Source organism: Pleurodeles waltl, chromosome 4_1 (genome assembly GCF_031143425.1).
Source record: "Pleurodeles waltl isolate 20211129_DDA chromosome 4_1, aPleWal1.hap1.20221129, whole genome shotgun sequence".
Lineage (NCBI taxonomy): Eukaryota > Metazoa > Chordata > Amphibia > Caudata > Salamandridae > Pleurodeles > Pleurodeles waltl.
The window spans coordinates 366,570,143-366,585,962 of record NC_090442.1 but is presented as its reverse complement, the minus strand read 5'-3'; the positions used below and the strand labels follow the sequence as shown (position 1 = coordinate 366,585,962).

Sequence of the window (15,820 nt, the reverse complement as noted above, 5' to 3'; positions counted from 1 at the left end):
ATTTCTTGGCATTTACATGGTGCAATTCGAATAGGAAAGACACACAATTCATTTCGTGCATTTAACTCTTGATACTCATTGTGCGCTACCATTTCTTGGCATTTGCATGGTGGCATTCGAATCGACAAGACGCGTAATTCATTCCTTGCATTTAACTCTTGAAACTCATTGTGCTCTACCATTTCTTGGCATTTATATGGTGGCATTCGAATCGGCAAGACGTGCAATTCATTCCGTGTATTTAACTCTTGATATTCATTGTGCGCGACCATTTCTTGGTTTTTACATGGTGGTATTCGAATCGGCAAGACGCGCGATTCATTCCTGCATTTAAAACTGATGTTTTAGATCGCTTGCAGAGTGTGCGATCATTTCATGGCATTTACATAGCCTTGTTGAAATAGGCCAAGTACGCGATCATTTCATGGTATTTACATATCCTTGTTGAAATCGGCAGTGTGCGAGACTCATTTTCCCGCATTTAAAACTAGGTGTTAAAATTCAAGATGTTACATTATATGTGCATATTAAGTCCTTAATACAATTCCTATTGTGTTCCAGGAAATGTTCAGATTACTTTTTGTCCTCATGTAAAAAGTCTGTGTTTGTTCTAAAAACATAATTCTAGAAGGTTATAATCCTAGACAATGTGAAACATTTCATGAAAAGTTTCATTGAGAAGTTGTAATCATTCTTGATTCCTTCCCAGGTACCCAGACGTCTTGAGGCCTAGTTATTAGTCCTTTCTTAAGTTATCCATGGTTACAGTATGCCAATGCTTAGAATCATAGTCTAGTAAAAATCAATGTGATATAATCTTGATATTGTGTGGTTTAACCTTTTTGCTTCCTACAGGTCTCCTTCCCTGCTGTTCCCATCCTAATCCCCTTTTCCCCCGCTTGGACTCTCTCAGGCTCTGTGATTTTATCTATCGGAGTCTTGGAGCTGTCTAGTGGTGGACATGTTGGGAACGTGTGCAGACCCCGAGGATCTGGTCTCCCTGACAGTTAGGGAGAGAACACAGGCACTGGGGCCTGGTTAGCATGCTCCAGTACACCTTCAGAATCACAACCATCAGCTTTGGGGCAAAATGGTTGGGGTGACCATACAAATAGAACACTTTCCTACAGCAACTTCCACCAAAGGTCCAGTTACAGCTGAGTGTGCTCAATTTTTTTGTGACACTAATAGTGAAAAATTTAATATTATTCACTGTTAGTATAAGGAAAAAGAAGCTGAAAATAAAGAATGTGGACCTTCCCCTGTATGCTTGGCACTGATTCCCACCACCCCTGATGCCATGGGTCGCAAAGAAAGTGCCAGGGGTCACCAGGGAAAAGCCAAAAATCGCAGGTGCGAGCCCTGGTAACCCATAAATGACATCCATGGATTTATCTTGTCCTCGGAAAATGCAGTGACACCCAGGTAGAGAAAAGAAAGATCCGCTGAGGTGAACTCGTTACACTTCAAAATCCGATGATATGTACATGAATGCTGGACAGCAGAGTATGTACTAATAACACAATAAGTCTCCTGGTGCAAAGACTTCATGACACAGGGGCAGTGAGGTACAATTTTAAGAGGTTCCCAGACCTTGCCAGTTAAATATCCATGGAGTGGTAGACCATTTTGTGTTTAGATCCTGAGAGGTTGCTTATCAATCATTGTGCAAAAGACAGATATATTCATGTTAAAATGTTTTTAAAAAGGTGGGAATTTGATGGAAACCTCATTGTTCATTTAATTATAAAATGAGAGTCAAATTCAATAGATCAGGCTTTCAATTATGGATGGCATATGTAAGTAGGCACATATGTAGCACATTGTCGAAAGCAGTAGGACTTCCTTATTGATAGCGTGCTGACCTGAGAAAATCTGTCAATTTAATGTTTTTTATTGATTATCCCTAAGACCCTCTTTAGGACAGAAATGTTTAATCATTGGTGCTTCTGTGATTGTGAGTACTATTTAGTATTCTTTTTTAATAACTGAGTATTAGTATGCATTTGTGATTATATGCATAGTATCTAACTTTCTGAGCATTTAAGTGTGTTTACCTGATTGATTAAGTTTTATATGTCCACTGATGACTTGAGGGGACTATTTTTAATTTTCCTTTCAGCACGCTGTGAGAGTGCACTGCTTTCCGCACTACATCCCCCTGTCTCTTTCTTACAAAACTCACCAGACCTCAACATTTCTTTCCGTCCTCTTTATTTTGTATTTCTTTATTTTGTAATTGCCTTTGTAAGTACCCAGCAGCTGCACACTGATTAGTACGGCAGAAGAGTGAGAAGACCGACCACACTAGCTGACTTTCTTTTGTTCTGACTTCCGTTTGTAAGTACTGATGTCTGCACAACCTAGTCTTTCAGCACAACCTAGTCTTTCAGACATGCTCAAGGCTGTTATGTTTAGCTCATCTTAACTGATCTTTGGTTTGCAAAACATGTTGCAACACGTGTCCTTTTGAATCTGACTCAAAACTGCTTACATCTAAATAATTTTTAGCTTCTGTTTAATACTAAAATTGTTATATCCGCATTTGGTTAATTGAAAAAAACAGCATCAATGAGAACGTCCTAATAGTTCGTTTTGATGCCTAGAAGACCCAAATTCAAATCTGAAGTTCCTGTGTCGATATAACACAACTAGGAATTTGCTACCTTTGTTTAAAGTTACACTGCATCTAAATTTAAAAGTATAGATATGGGCATTTGTTCATGTGCTTAGCAACAACTTTTGATAGGTTGCAGTAGCTGTGTAGCATCGATCTCTCTCCCTCTCTCCTCTGCAAAGTAGACAAACCTGTGCAGGAGCAAAGCAAGGGGTGTGGAAAGAGAGCAGCATGGTTGTTTTCAGTTCTCTCACAAAGAGGTGCCTTGAGTGAAGTGGTCTAACACAGTACTTTGGATGGCTTGTAGCTTAAGTTATAGTCCCTCAATGAGTGTTTAGACAAAATTTAGAAAAAAACATTTTTGTGGAGAAAATTTTGTGTCAAGAATATCTGGGACAAAAATATTGTGAAGATAAGTTTCTATAGGTAAACAAGTTTTTACCATATATTCCTCAATATATATGTGCCTTGACAATATAGGTAAATATCTTCAAGGTATGTAGGTGTGGAGTTAAGAATGGTACATCCGTACTTACCTATTTGCACTGAAATCTTGATGTTTTGGCCCTTGATATTTTGCCACTATATTCTGTTTATTCAATATTTTTGGTTCTGATATTCTGTCAATGATCCCCCTCGGTGCATGGAGTTTGAAAAAAAATACTTGGCATGGTGACTGTTAGATCTGTCATCCTTGGTGTAGTCTCCCCTGTCTTTTTGGCTCTGCTTCATATGTTTTGACTGTGTGCTGGACTTTGGTTTTGCTGATTATGGTACTCTGGGCACTTTACCACTGCTGACCAGTTCTAAAGTGCAAGTGTCCTCTGTGTAAACTATATGTGTAATGGCTTTTCCCTGATTGTCATATTTGATTTACTAGCAAGTCCCTAATAAAGTGCATTGAAGGTGCCCAGGGCCTGTACATCAAATGCTACCAGTGGGCCTGCAGCACTGATTGTGCCACCCACAGGAGTAGCCCTGTAAACATGGCTCAGACCTGCCACTGCAGTGTCTGTGTGTGCAGTTTTAAACTGCCAATTCGACCTGGCAAGTGTACCCACTTGCCAGCTCCAAAACTTCCCTTTTTAAATATGTAAGGCACCCCTAAGGTAAGCCCTAGGTAGCCCCATGGGCAGGGTGTAGTGTATGTTAAAGTTTGGATATGTACTGATGTGTTTTGCATGTCCTAACAGTGAAATACTGCCAAATTCAATTTTCACTGTTAGGACTATCTCCCTCATAGATTAACATGGGGCTGCCTTTTAAAAGCTTTTAAGTGCAGTTTCCCTTTGGGAGCAGATAGAGACTGGAGTTTGGTGTCTATGAACTCACCGTTTAAAAATACAACTTTTGGTAGTGTTGGTTTTTAAATTGTCAGTTTGAAAATGCCACTTTTAGAAAGTGGGTATTTCCTTGCTTAAACCATTCTGTGACTGTGCCTGCTTGTGTATTCCCTTTCCGGCTCAGACTGACAGTTGGCTGTTTGTGAATCTCCACTAGACAGTGACACAAAGGGAGCAGGGGTGTACCCTGCATATCCTGATGGGCAATCTGGGCTAGAGTGGAAGATGGAGTGGTCACTTACACCTGAAAGGGATGTGCCTGCCCTCACACAATGCAGATTTACAGGTCCTGGGCACCTCTAGAGCGCTTTACTAGGGACTTACTAGTAAATCAAATATGCCAATCATGGAAAACCCAATCACCAATGCAATTTACACAGAGAACATATGCACTTTAGCACTGGTTAGCAGTGGTAAAGTGCCTAGAGTCCTAAAGCCAACAAAAACTGGTCAGAATAAATAGGAGGATGGAGGCAAAAAGATTTGGGATGACCCTGGTAAAATGGCCAGTTCCAACAGTAGTGGACCCAACACCCCTGATTTTAAGATTACTTCAGGACTCAAGAGGAACCTCTACCAAGGAGAAGAGCTGAAGAGGTGGAGGTGGAGTACTGACCCTTTGCCTGTGACTGTGCTTTGCTGGGATAGCCTGCAGTTGCTGCTTGTGCCTGAAAGAGGACAAAGACTGGACTTTGTGGTATATTCCTGCATGTGAAGTGTCTCCAAGGGCTTTGACTTATAGTGCCTCCTGTTTTGAAGTCTCAGGGCCATCAAAATCTTCCTCTGCCAGCACCTTGACTCTCTGCCGAGACTCCTACCCTGCCAAGTGGGGCCCACTTGAAAGGTGAACATGGTGGAACAAACACTGAAATCCCCGCACTTGAGCCGTGCGGGGCCAATTTTGATGCCACCTGCAATGCAGCTGTAAAAATGATGCAAAACGATGCACCACCTGCATTGCAGCTGAGAATTCAATGCTCCACCTGCATCGCGGCTGGGAAATCAATGCATCACCTGTCTCACGGCTGGAGAAACAATGCAACACCTGCTTGCGGCTGCTGAAAATGATGCAACCCCCCTGCAGGATGGTTTTCCACCACTGTGCGGCTGTATTTCGCACACATCATCTCTGGGTGTCAAAATCAACATGAACCTGCGAGGATCTGAAGTGCCCCATCCAGATATTGACGCATCGCTCTCTTACGGGAGAGAAAACCAACACATCACGACTCAACTTGAGAAGAAACAATGCACAGCCTCACTTGCAAGTAAGGGATTGACGCATTGCTGACTTTTCCAACGCACACTCGCCCATGCAGCTTTAACTTTTATGCAAACCAGGTAGTTTGTTTCCATTGTTTTCTATGGAGTAAGACTCTTTTTACTTTAAAAATTCATAACTTGAGTTGTGTATGTTTGATTTTTGTTGTCTTGGTCTTGTTTGATTTAGATAAATATTGGCTATGTTTCTAAACTGTTGTGTTGTCCATTTTGTAGTGTTTTCACTGTATTACTGTGTGTATTGGTACAAATTATTTAGACATTGCCTTTGAGATAAGCCTGACTGCTTGTGCCAAGCTACAAAGGGGGTGAGCAGGGGTTATCTAAGTGTTTATCTCCATTGCCCTGACTAGAGTGAGGGTCTCTGCTTGGACAGAGTGCAAACTGCCAACCAGAGACCCCATTTCTAACAGTGACCCAAGAGTTGCAACGTTAGTAATGGGAGAATAAAAAGAGCAATGAAATAAGAAGCACGCTATATGCATGAACAACAAATACCAAATATGTCTTCAGTGGGCAGCAGCTGTGAAATTCATCTTCAAAGCAACAGTGTGAACACCTTTCTCCAGGGGCAGCTCCATCGCAATGATGAGCCACCAGCTGAAAAATAAAATGATATTTTACTATTGTTTTTATTTTTCAGCTGCTGGCTCACCCAGCATGTGCAGGGAGGGGTGGGACTGAGCCATGGGAGGAGGAAGGAGGAGTGTAGTGCACTAAGTGCGCATTTTGTTTGGCCAGCAGTCTTAGGCTGGCCAAACTGACATGCACACTTAGGTTTCTCCAACCTGGCTGTGTTGCACAGCCGGGTTAGAGAAACTGCACAGACCCCAGTGCAGACTCTGAGCAGCAGACCAAGCCTCTCATACAATCCAGACACCTCTCTCATTCTAGGCATAACATGAGAGAAGTGAAAGGATTGTGTGGGGATCCTGTGCTGGAATCCCAGGGACTGCTGGGACACCAGGAGAGCAGAGGAGGGAAGTGGCAGACAGGTGTGTCGGTGTCTGAACAGTACTATTTTTTTAATTATAATTTTGTTTCCCTCCGTCCCCCACCCTCCTCCCTAGCTCCACACCTTGAGACTTGTGGCTACCACTGCTGTCTTTCTCAAAAACAATGTGGAATATAGACAGCATCTGTGACGTCTTCCCTCACATAAAATAGGCTCAGTACAGAGCACAGCAGTTAAAGCCATCCTAAAGTACAGCAAGCAAGGTACAGACAACAGCGGTACAATCTTTCCTCACAGGGAACAGGCACATCATGGACAGGCAGCAGGGGCCTGGCTGCAGTTGCCGCCCGTCCTTTAGGGCTGAGGGGCCACCCCCCCCCACACCTCATCACAGAGTGGGGTTGGGTCAGCAGTCTCACTGACCCCATCCGACTCTGTGACAAGTTGGGACTGCTGTATTTTCTCATTGGCTGACCTTAGGTTAGCCAGTGAAGAAAGGCAGCAGTCCCAACTCTCCTGGGACCTCCAAGGCAGAACTGAAGGTAAGTGTGTGTGTGTGTGTGTGTTTTTAAATGAATGTTTGGTGTGCATGTTTAAATACTTGATAATGAGTGTTGGGAATGGATGTGTTTTTGCACACGTGTGTGGATGAATGAATGTGCATGTGTGCCTGTGTGTTCTGCCTGCGCCCCCTCCCTCCTAAAATTACCGGTGCCCCTATCTGGCTGGCTCAGGTCTGCTTCACGGCAGGAGTGCACGTTCCCCTTTTCTAGCTTCTCTAATGACGAAACTGCATTCCTAAAGGTGTGTTTACCAGGAGACTTTTCTGCACTCCAGCTACACGCTCCCATTCATCATGATGAAATGCTGATCCGTAGCATGCAGCTCTGCACACCTCATATCCTCAGTGTGCAAGACCTCTCCAAAACACAAGACCTTTCAGGTCATCCCTAACAGCAGAAAGATCAAAATGCCTTTGGGAAATTAAATATCATTATTAACTTTCGTCCACTGCACTTAGTCATCCTTCGTACCAAAATAAACAAATGTAAGGCTAATAGAGTACTATTTGGATAACATGGATGAGAGAAATGCCATATCTGCTTTTGACCTATTCCAACTGACATGAAAGTAAAAATGTTGACTATTCAGGTAAAGTTCCTGGCCACTTCGAGAGGTAACCAGCAATAGTCTGAAGAATGTAAGCATTATATGTTAATGCACGTTAATAAAACGCGTAGCTTATGCATGTTCTTTCCACTTGTGAACCTGTCCTGGAAAAACACGAGCACTGTACTTTGCCCTCCAGCTAAGCAATGTTCTGCTATTTTTTTAACACACGACTGGAGCTGGGTAGTTGACATCATTAAATAATAGTTAACAATGAAACTCAAGTGCAGCATGTGTGTTTATTTTTCAAAATGCAAAACACGCTTAAGAGAGTGTTGTGGGTGATTTTTTAACATACAGTGAAGTGTATCGAATAAATTAAAATCACAACATTATCCTGAATTTTTCATCTATTAACGGATCTTCCAAAAGTTGCATTTAGTATTCTTAGGGAGTTCCTATATGCTTTTTTGACATGTATACAATGCCTCAATAACCCCGTACCAGTATCACAACCCAAAAAATCATAGGTGCACCCATGACCCAAGAAGCTACATAGCAAGTCCATATATAGTATGACAAAAAAGTCTAAGGACTCACTTACCTTTCCATTAACAAATGAGGCAGTGATGACAAACAGCAACCTAGGCCCATAACGAGGCACCCAACAGCAAGCATTCTTGGCCTGTGTAATTTTGCTCCAAAGTAGCTCACAAATGCTATCACCAACAGATTTCCTGAAAGGTTTATACAATCCGGACAGAGAGAAATAGAGTTAGAAATCGTTTTTAAACATGCACAAGCTAAAATGCCCAAATTGATGGCCGCTGCTTCGCAATCACATTGTTTCAAATATTTTTCTTCTTGATAAAGTATAGTATTCATCATACATGAACAGATGGTGTCACACCCTTAACCTTTTGATCTTTCTTTCGTTGTTTGCAGGAAAGTGGAGTATTATGTGCAATGGGGGTTAGTCCTCAACATGAAATATTTGCACAATACCGCAGAGATGGTCCTTGGATTCACACTAGTAAATTCTTAGCTCAGTCCTGGTAGAATGGCAGGGAGCAGCCACGCTTTACTTAGAGGAACATGGGTTAAGCATTTCACAGCACAAACATGGATGATAAGTAATTGACATGACTTGAAAGAAATCTGACACCAATTTATAAAAATAGAGCTTATTTTCATATGAATTTAGACACCAAAATAAACAGTACTGTAGAACTAGAGATATCAATTTTAGAAGCAATAGAAAATCACTGCAGAAATGGTATTTAAATGTTGCATTGAAGTCAATGGCAAAATATCATAAGTTGCAAAAATGCACTTAAAAAGAGAACTGCATGAAACCTTCAGGTGTTAATCTAATGCAGTCCTTGGGACTAGATCACTACAGTCAGTGCAGTTTTACCTGGCCTTTGGCGTCCGGGTGCAGAGTTGTCCTGGCTGTCTGTGGTGCTGAACATGACTTGCATTGATGTCAATGGCAGGGATGCCACTGGTAACAAATTACCACGTGGGGGTTGAGCTGCGTGCCCTTACACAGTTAAGGTTGTGCGAGCCCTAGGACTGGTCTGCAGCAGTCAGTTCACTTCTTCCAGTTCTGTGGAGTCCAGGTGCAGTGTTGTCCTGGCTGTACGTGGAGCTGAAAAGGGCTCTAACTGTGCTGATCGTACCACTGGCACAACGTTGCAGACAAGGAGATGCAAAATCTCAGCTGAGGCTGGGTTGCAAATGTCGGATGCAGGTTGCATGCTGTGTCCTGCACCTGCAGTATCAAGTGTAGGGGTCAGTTAGTGGGCTGCCAACCAACAAGCCTTGGCAGTGGTAAAGTTGCAGAAATCCTTTAAGAAGATAGGGAGAAAGGTAGTGGTCTAAAACTGGGAGACAGACTGGACAGAAGACATTGACCCACCTGGTTTTCGACAATCTTGTGGCGGGCTTGATGAAACTTCAGATCTTGCTGCTGTTTTTACCTGTAGTTTGCTGGGGACTAGTGCCACCAGTTCAGGGGAGATTGAAGGTGTTTCTGGCTTCCACTGGTTGGGAGTGATGAGTTTCAGCTAAGGAAGAAGGTTGATCATGCAGTTTCCAGTCTGTTGCTCAAGGGACAAGGTTTCCTACAGCTAATCCGCCCCTGAGGTGACCACATCCGATGTGACAGATCACCTTTAGCTACCCAGACCCTCTATTTTCCCACTCCTATGATAGCTGAAATTGAAATTTAGTGCGTAGACTGGGTTGCTCAGCCTAGAGGTGTGGTCAACCTGCTGGGGGTGTGCACAGTTCTGCATAGCTAATTTCCCACTTGTCCATGAGCAAATATGCCTGGGCGGAGGGCTGTTTCCTCGCTGGAGGACAACACTGATGGCTTTGAAGCTAACTGCCCTGATGACCTTATTCACTAGCCCGGCTGGGAGGCATTCCCTTCTTCCTGCCTTTTGTTACTGACCTCTGGGAGCACCCAGACTACCTGGCAGGACGTCAGAAATCTGTCTTGGTGGCAGAAAGCACGGAAAAAAAAGTGGGCTGCTTGGCCAGAACAATAAGGAGGATGGCAAACAGGTGAGAAACCTCTAGTGCGCCACCTGGGGGCATGCTAGCTGTTCCTGGACACATTTGTGTTGGGGGAGAGAAGGCACATTGTTTGACACCAAACTCGACATATCCAGGTGGTACCATAATGGAGCTAGAATCCCTAGTCAACCGGGGCTTAAGTCCCAGGACCCGGCCTGGAACTTATAGTGTACCTTACCAGAAAGGACACCTTAGAGACATTTAGCTTTTAGTTATAAGCATCCACCTTAAATATAATGCACCCTGTCTCCTGGGCTGCAGAGGCCTTCCTTTAGGATGTCTCACATATATGTAAGGCAGTGCATGGGACTGTGCAACTTATGGTGAGGGCATAGTTGAACTCAAGCAGTCTGTACCACTCTAGGAGTCTGCAATGGCCTGGGGACCCCTTTACCACCTATGCCCTGGTTACCCTGGATACCATCTACTAGTGGCTTACAAATTGATAAAGGTTTGTAATCAGGATCTACCATGTCAACAACTAACTTAGGAAAATAAGACATACAGCGGGGCATCTACAAGGATCCTAGTTTCCTTTCATTGTTCATTTCAATAATCTATCTATAGGGCTACTATTATAAGTGTGTATTTGCTAGTCCCACTTCTATAGTTAATCCATCTATGAAACAGAGAGTTCACATGCTTGAACCACGATTTTTAGATAAATGTGTGTTAGCTGCTGGGTGTATCAAAAGACACAGAAGAAATAATACATATACAAATAAAAGGTCTATTAGACCTGACAGCCTTAGGGTGGTCACCCCTAACATTTGCCTGTCTCCCTCCACTTTGTGAACACTGTTTGTGCTAGTTTTAGGACTATGCTTACTTTACCACTGCTAACCAATGCTAAAGGTCATATGCTCTCTCCCTCAAAACATGGTGACATTGGTTCCTACCAAGTTGGCTTATTTAAGCTACTTGTAAGTCCCTAGTAAAGTGCACTACATGTGCCAGGGCCTGTAGATTCAATGCTACTTATGGGCCTGCAGCACTGATTGTTCCACCCACACAAGTTACCCCTTAACCATGCCTCGGGCCTTCCATTGCAAGGTCTGTGGGTTTGCAGTTTCACTGCCACTTTGACTTGGTATTTAAAAGTACTTCCCAAACCTTAAAACTTCCCTATTTCTACATATAAGTCACCCCTAAGGTAGGCCCTAGGTAAACCATAGGGCAGGGTGCTATGTAGGTAAAAGGCAGGACATGTACCTGTGTAGTTTATGTGTCCTGATAGTGTAAAACTCCTAAATTTGTTTTCCACTGATGTGAGGCCTGCTCCTTTCACAGGCTAACATTAGGGCTACCCTCATATACTGTTTGAGTAGAAGATTCTGATCAGAAAGGTGTAACAAGGCTATATTTAGTTTGGCCAGAATGGTAATACAAAATCCTGCTGATTGGTGAAGTTGGATTTAATACTACTATTTAAGAAATGCCACTTTTAGAAAGTGAGCATTTCTCTGCATTTAAATCCTTCTGTGCCTTTTAATCCACATCTGGCTCGGTTAGTTGATAGCTCCCTTGTGCATTTCACTCAGACAACCCCAAACACAGGATGCTCATTCACACCTGCACACATCTGCATACTGAATGGGTTTTCCTGGGCTAGGAGGGTGGAGGGCCTGACACTTACATGTCAAAGAACAGTGGCCTGCCCTCACCCAATGGACTGCCAACCCCCCTACTGGGACCCTGGCAGACAGGATGGAACTGAAAGGGGACCTTTGTGCACTTCTAAGCCAGTCTTTTAAGTCTCTCCCACTTCAAAGGCACATTTGGGTTTTTAAACAAGGTCCCTGCGCCTACCAACTTAGGGAAGTTAGACACTTCTGAACAAAATACCACTGGTGAGGAAACCCTGAACCAGAACCTGCAACCTGCCAAGAGGAACTGCCTGGCTGCCCAAAGGACTCACCTGACTGCTTTGCTGGAAAGGACTGCTGCCTTGCTGCCCTCTGGCTTTGCTGAGAAGTGCTATCCAAGGGTTTGGATATAGCTTGCCTCCTGTTCCTTGAAGTCGCAGAGCCAAAAAGACTTCATCCTGCAACAAACTCCTTGTGTGGTGAAAATTCGCTGCACAGCCTGCCAAGATCGATGCACAGCATGCAGCGCGGTGAGAGATGCAGCACCAGCTTTGCAACCGGAACTTTTACGCACAGCCCACTGGATCGACGCATAACCGAGTCGGAACAACGCTGCCCAACTTCCTGTGAGAAGAATTGACGCAGCGCCTGCCATGCGGCAGAAACTTCCCTGCATCGCCCACCGGATCGACGCAGCTCCTGTGACTTCGTCCTGCATGCCCAGGATTTCTCCAGATCATCCCCGGGGCGCCCAAAAATCCAACAACCCGAAGAGGATCCTAGTCTTCATACCGGAAATCGAAGCACGGACCTGGTCGCGCCAAAAATATCTACACATCGTCTGCGTGCGCCCGGAGAAACCGAGGCACACCTCCCTGTTTTCCACGCATCTCCTCCTCTGCGGGTCTTTGCAGAGAATTTAGATGCAAACCAGGTTCTTTGTGCTTGCAAGAGACACTTGTTGCTGTTTAAGAACCAAAGACTCTTTTTATCATTTTCTAAAGTGATATTTCAACGTGTACTTATTAAATCTTGTGCCTTTTGACCTGCATTTAACCAGATAAGTAGTGTATTTTTGGCGTGTTATACTGTGTTATTGCATGATTTACTGTTTACACATTGCCTTCTAAGTTAAGCCTGATTGCTCAGTGCCAAGCTACCAGATGGTGGGCACAGGATAATTTGGATTGTGTGTCACTTACCCTGACTAGAGAGAGGGTCCTTGCTTGGACAGGGGGTAACCTGACTGCCAACCCAAGACCCCATTTTAACAAAGTAATTGTAGTTTAAATAGAGTATATAAACAATTCCTAACACAGGCCATCAGATTTGTTGAGCTGGAGCCCTCAGTGATCTGTGGCAATCTAGTATAAAAAGCTTTACATAGGATGGAGAAACGTTGGACGTCCAAAAGCCAACAGGATGCTCTCAGATGCTTTTTGGACACTTTCTTGGTCATTTCTTTTTTCTGCAACATTTAAGGAGCTTTGTTCGAGTAAAGGGTCAAATCCGTGGCAGCACATGCAGTGGGGAAAGCTCAAACGTGAATACTCTTCCTTGAGAGAGTGGTCATCAGACTTAGTGAGAAGACGTACATTTTGAGTGGGACAAGGCTACCCTATTGCCTGATGAAGACATCTATTTATCAGAAATATGCATCCATCCTGAGAAAAGTTATAGTCTCTTCCAGCAACTGATGCATGTCCATATGCACTTTCTCAAAGCGCACTGGTTTACTGGTTAACTGGGGATTGTTCAATTGGTCAACAATCTCATTTGGACACAGGACACCTCAGCCTCATAAAATTATAAGCAGTTTATAGTAGACCAAGACACCAGTTGCTCACTAGGTCTGTTCAGGAGGTTCTCTTCCACAGCCCTTGAGCAAGCTGATGAAAGCAGAGCTTCATGGGAAAGTGGTATTTTCTCTTCAACAACAGCAAAGAAGTTAATATTTGCTCAATTACCATTGTTAATCTGAGTAGCAGTGGCCTCTTCAGAAAAACATCAAAGGGTGTTACACGCATGCTAGTGATAGGTAGCTCTAGACAACTAGCTACATTTTCCTAATGTGCACAACTCCCATGTATTCCATCTTGCGGGATAGTTGCCTTTAAGCAGAGGATATTTCCAAAAGCCATTTTCTGCAAGCTCCATATTGATGCAGCTCTGTCTTGGTAAGATGGACCTCTTTATAATCCTTAAACCTCTTCCTTGCTCTATATGACTGCAACTCTACAACCAAGGCATTCCAGCAACTTCCTATATCACTAAAAGTGGGGAAACTAGTGAATTAAGGTGTGAGGCAAAGCGGAATAGTGGTAGGTAATGAAAACAATGAACCTTCTACTGTAGGTTGAGCTCAACTCAGAAAACACTTCCCCATGATGTCATGGTTTTATCTAGAAAGGCAATAGAAACACAGGGATGACAACATTCTTTACACTTGGTTTTAACCTTTGATTACTGCTTTATGTGACCTTTAAGTATTGAAATCAAACACTGGGGATGTGGGTTCAGTTCTGAACAATGAGAGAAGGAGATGGTCTTTAGCAGGGAACATAGCAAATACACAGTTTAAAAGACAGAATTGCAGAGGTGCCTTTTAATGTTCTAGTTTTCCAATGGCATGTCAGCCTAGTGCAACATTAATACCAGTAACAACTGTGCCTGCTACACTGATAGCATCATTTACATTTTGAGCACCATCACTAAACTAAACTGGAGATTTTGATCCACCTCTACCACATCACTTTTTGAAATGGCAGATACCAGGAGAAAGGGTTCAAATGCATACATTAAGAAAACTCTGCTGTGGATTAAATTGCAAGGACCACGGTATGCCTTTGATTTGTTTCAAACTGTGAATGGGATCAATAATTCATTGCCTATCTGCATTTTTGGAGTTAACTATGTGCCATTCATGCAACAATGGGAACCAGGTCAAAGCGCTCCACAATCCTCCCACTACCTCAACAAATTCAACCTCTTTCAAAGCATATGACTCTTTCAATTACCAGCTGACCATTTCAACTTTTACCGATAAGCTACAAACGTTTGAAGTTTTTTTAGTAACCTGCCCTTACATACTTGCTCTATGATTCAAAGTTTTAAGTTAGAAATACGATCTCTGCGATAGAACATTGCCACTTCTAATTTAATGTCATAATTGAAGGCAACTTTACCCAAAGATTTTTTATCACAGCCTCAATGAGAGGAGCTAGCCCATTTTTTTTGTTCAGTGTTTTTAATTTAATTGTGTTAGCTATAAGCCTTACAATAATATAAAGCAGTATACATGAACAATAAAAAGACTTAGGCCCTCATTCTAACCCTGGCGGTGTAACACCGCCAGGGCAGAGGAAGCACCGCCAACAGGCTGGCGGTGCTTCCTAGGCCATTCTGACCGCGGCGGTAACGCCGCGGTCAGAAAAGGGGAACCGGCGGTTTCCCGCCGGTTTTCCCCTGGCCCAGGGAATCCTCCATGGCGCATGGGGATTCCGACCCCCTTACCGCCAGCCTGTTCCTGGCGGTTTTCACCGCCAGGAATAGGCTGGCGGTAACGGGTGTCGTGGGGTCCCTGGGGCATGGGCAGTGCAGGGGCACCCTAACAGGGCCCACCATGATTTTCACTGTCTGCTGAGCAGACAGTGAAAATCGCGACGGGTGCCACTGCATTCGGAGCCGGCATCCTCGTTGCAGGGGCATTTCCGCTGGGCCGGCGGGCGCTCTTTTGGAGAGCGCCCGCCGGGCCAGCGGAAATGTGAGAATGGCCGCCGCGGTCTTTTGACCGCGGTGCGGTCCTTTGTCGGCGGGACTTTGGCGGGCGGCCTCGGCCGCCCGCCAAAGTCTGAATTAGGCCCTTAGTTTGCATGTAAAATCAATTAGTCATAATTAAAAAACATAATAGCAGCAAACAACTCTGCCCAGACAGTCTGTTACTCATAGAAAACCACGGGCCCACCATTCATAACTATAAAAGAGAGCAAACTCCCATCTATGCCAAGGCCTTTGGAGGGGGAACCCGGAGAGAAAGTGCCTATGCACATAACAATTAATATTGACAAGAATGATTTTATTACAGCAAGGTTGAAATAAGGGTAAAGGGAGCCCCATTTATACAGGACAGAGCAGCAATTCCATCTCACAAACACCAACTAAGGCCTTGTAAAGTCTTATAATTCAACCAACCCGCATTTAGCTGGTAGCTCCCTCAAACAGGGCCAGGCAGCCAAATATGAGGCTACCAAGTTGTGTCCACTGAAATGATACGGCCTTGAACAACGTGCTAATGCAGTTTTAGTACAATTTGCTCTGCTAGATTTGAAAAGGGTGTAAAGCCATT

At 43.8% G+C, this 15,820-nt stretch overlaps 1 protein-coding gene across 2 annotated transcripts in view; it reads right to left on the bottom strand.

Moving 5' to 3' along the window:
- LOC138287752 (solute carrier organic anion transporter family member 1A2-like) overlaps positions 1-15,820 on the bottom strand; it is a 670,615-nt gene that overhangs the window by 375,727 nt on the left and 279,068 nt on the right. For both annotated transcript variants that reach the window (XM_069228525.1, XM_069228526.1), the window contains exon 4: positions 7,911-8,043. In XM_069228525.1, the coding sequence (XP_069084626.1) occupies positions 7,911-8,043 (133 nt within the window). The remainder of the gene's footprint in view (positions 1-7,910; positions 8,044-15,820) is intronic.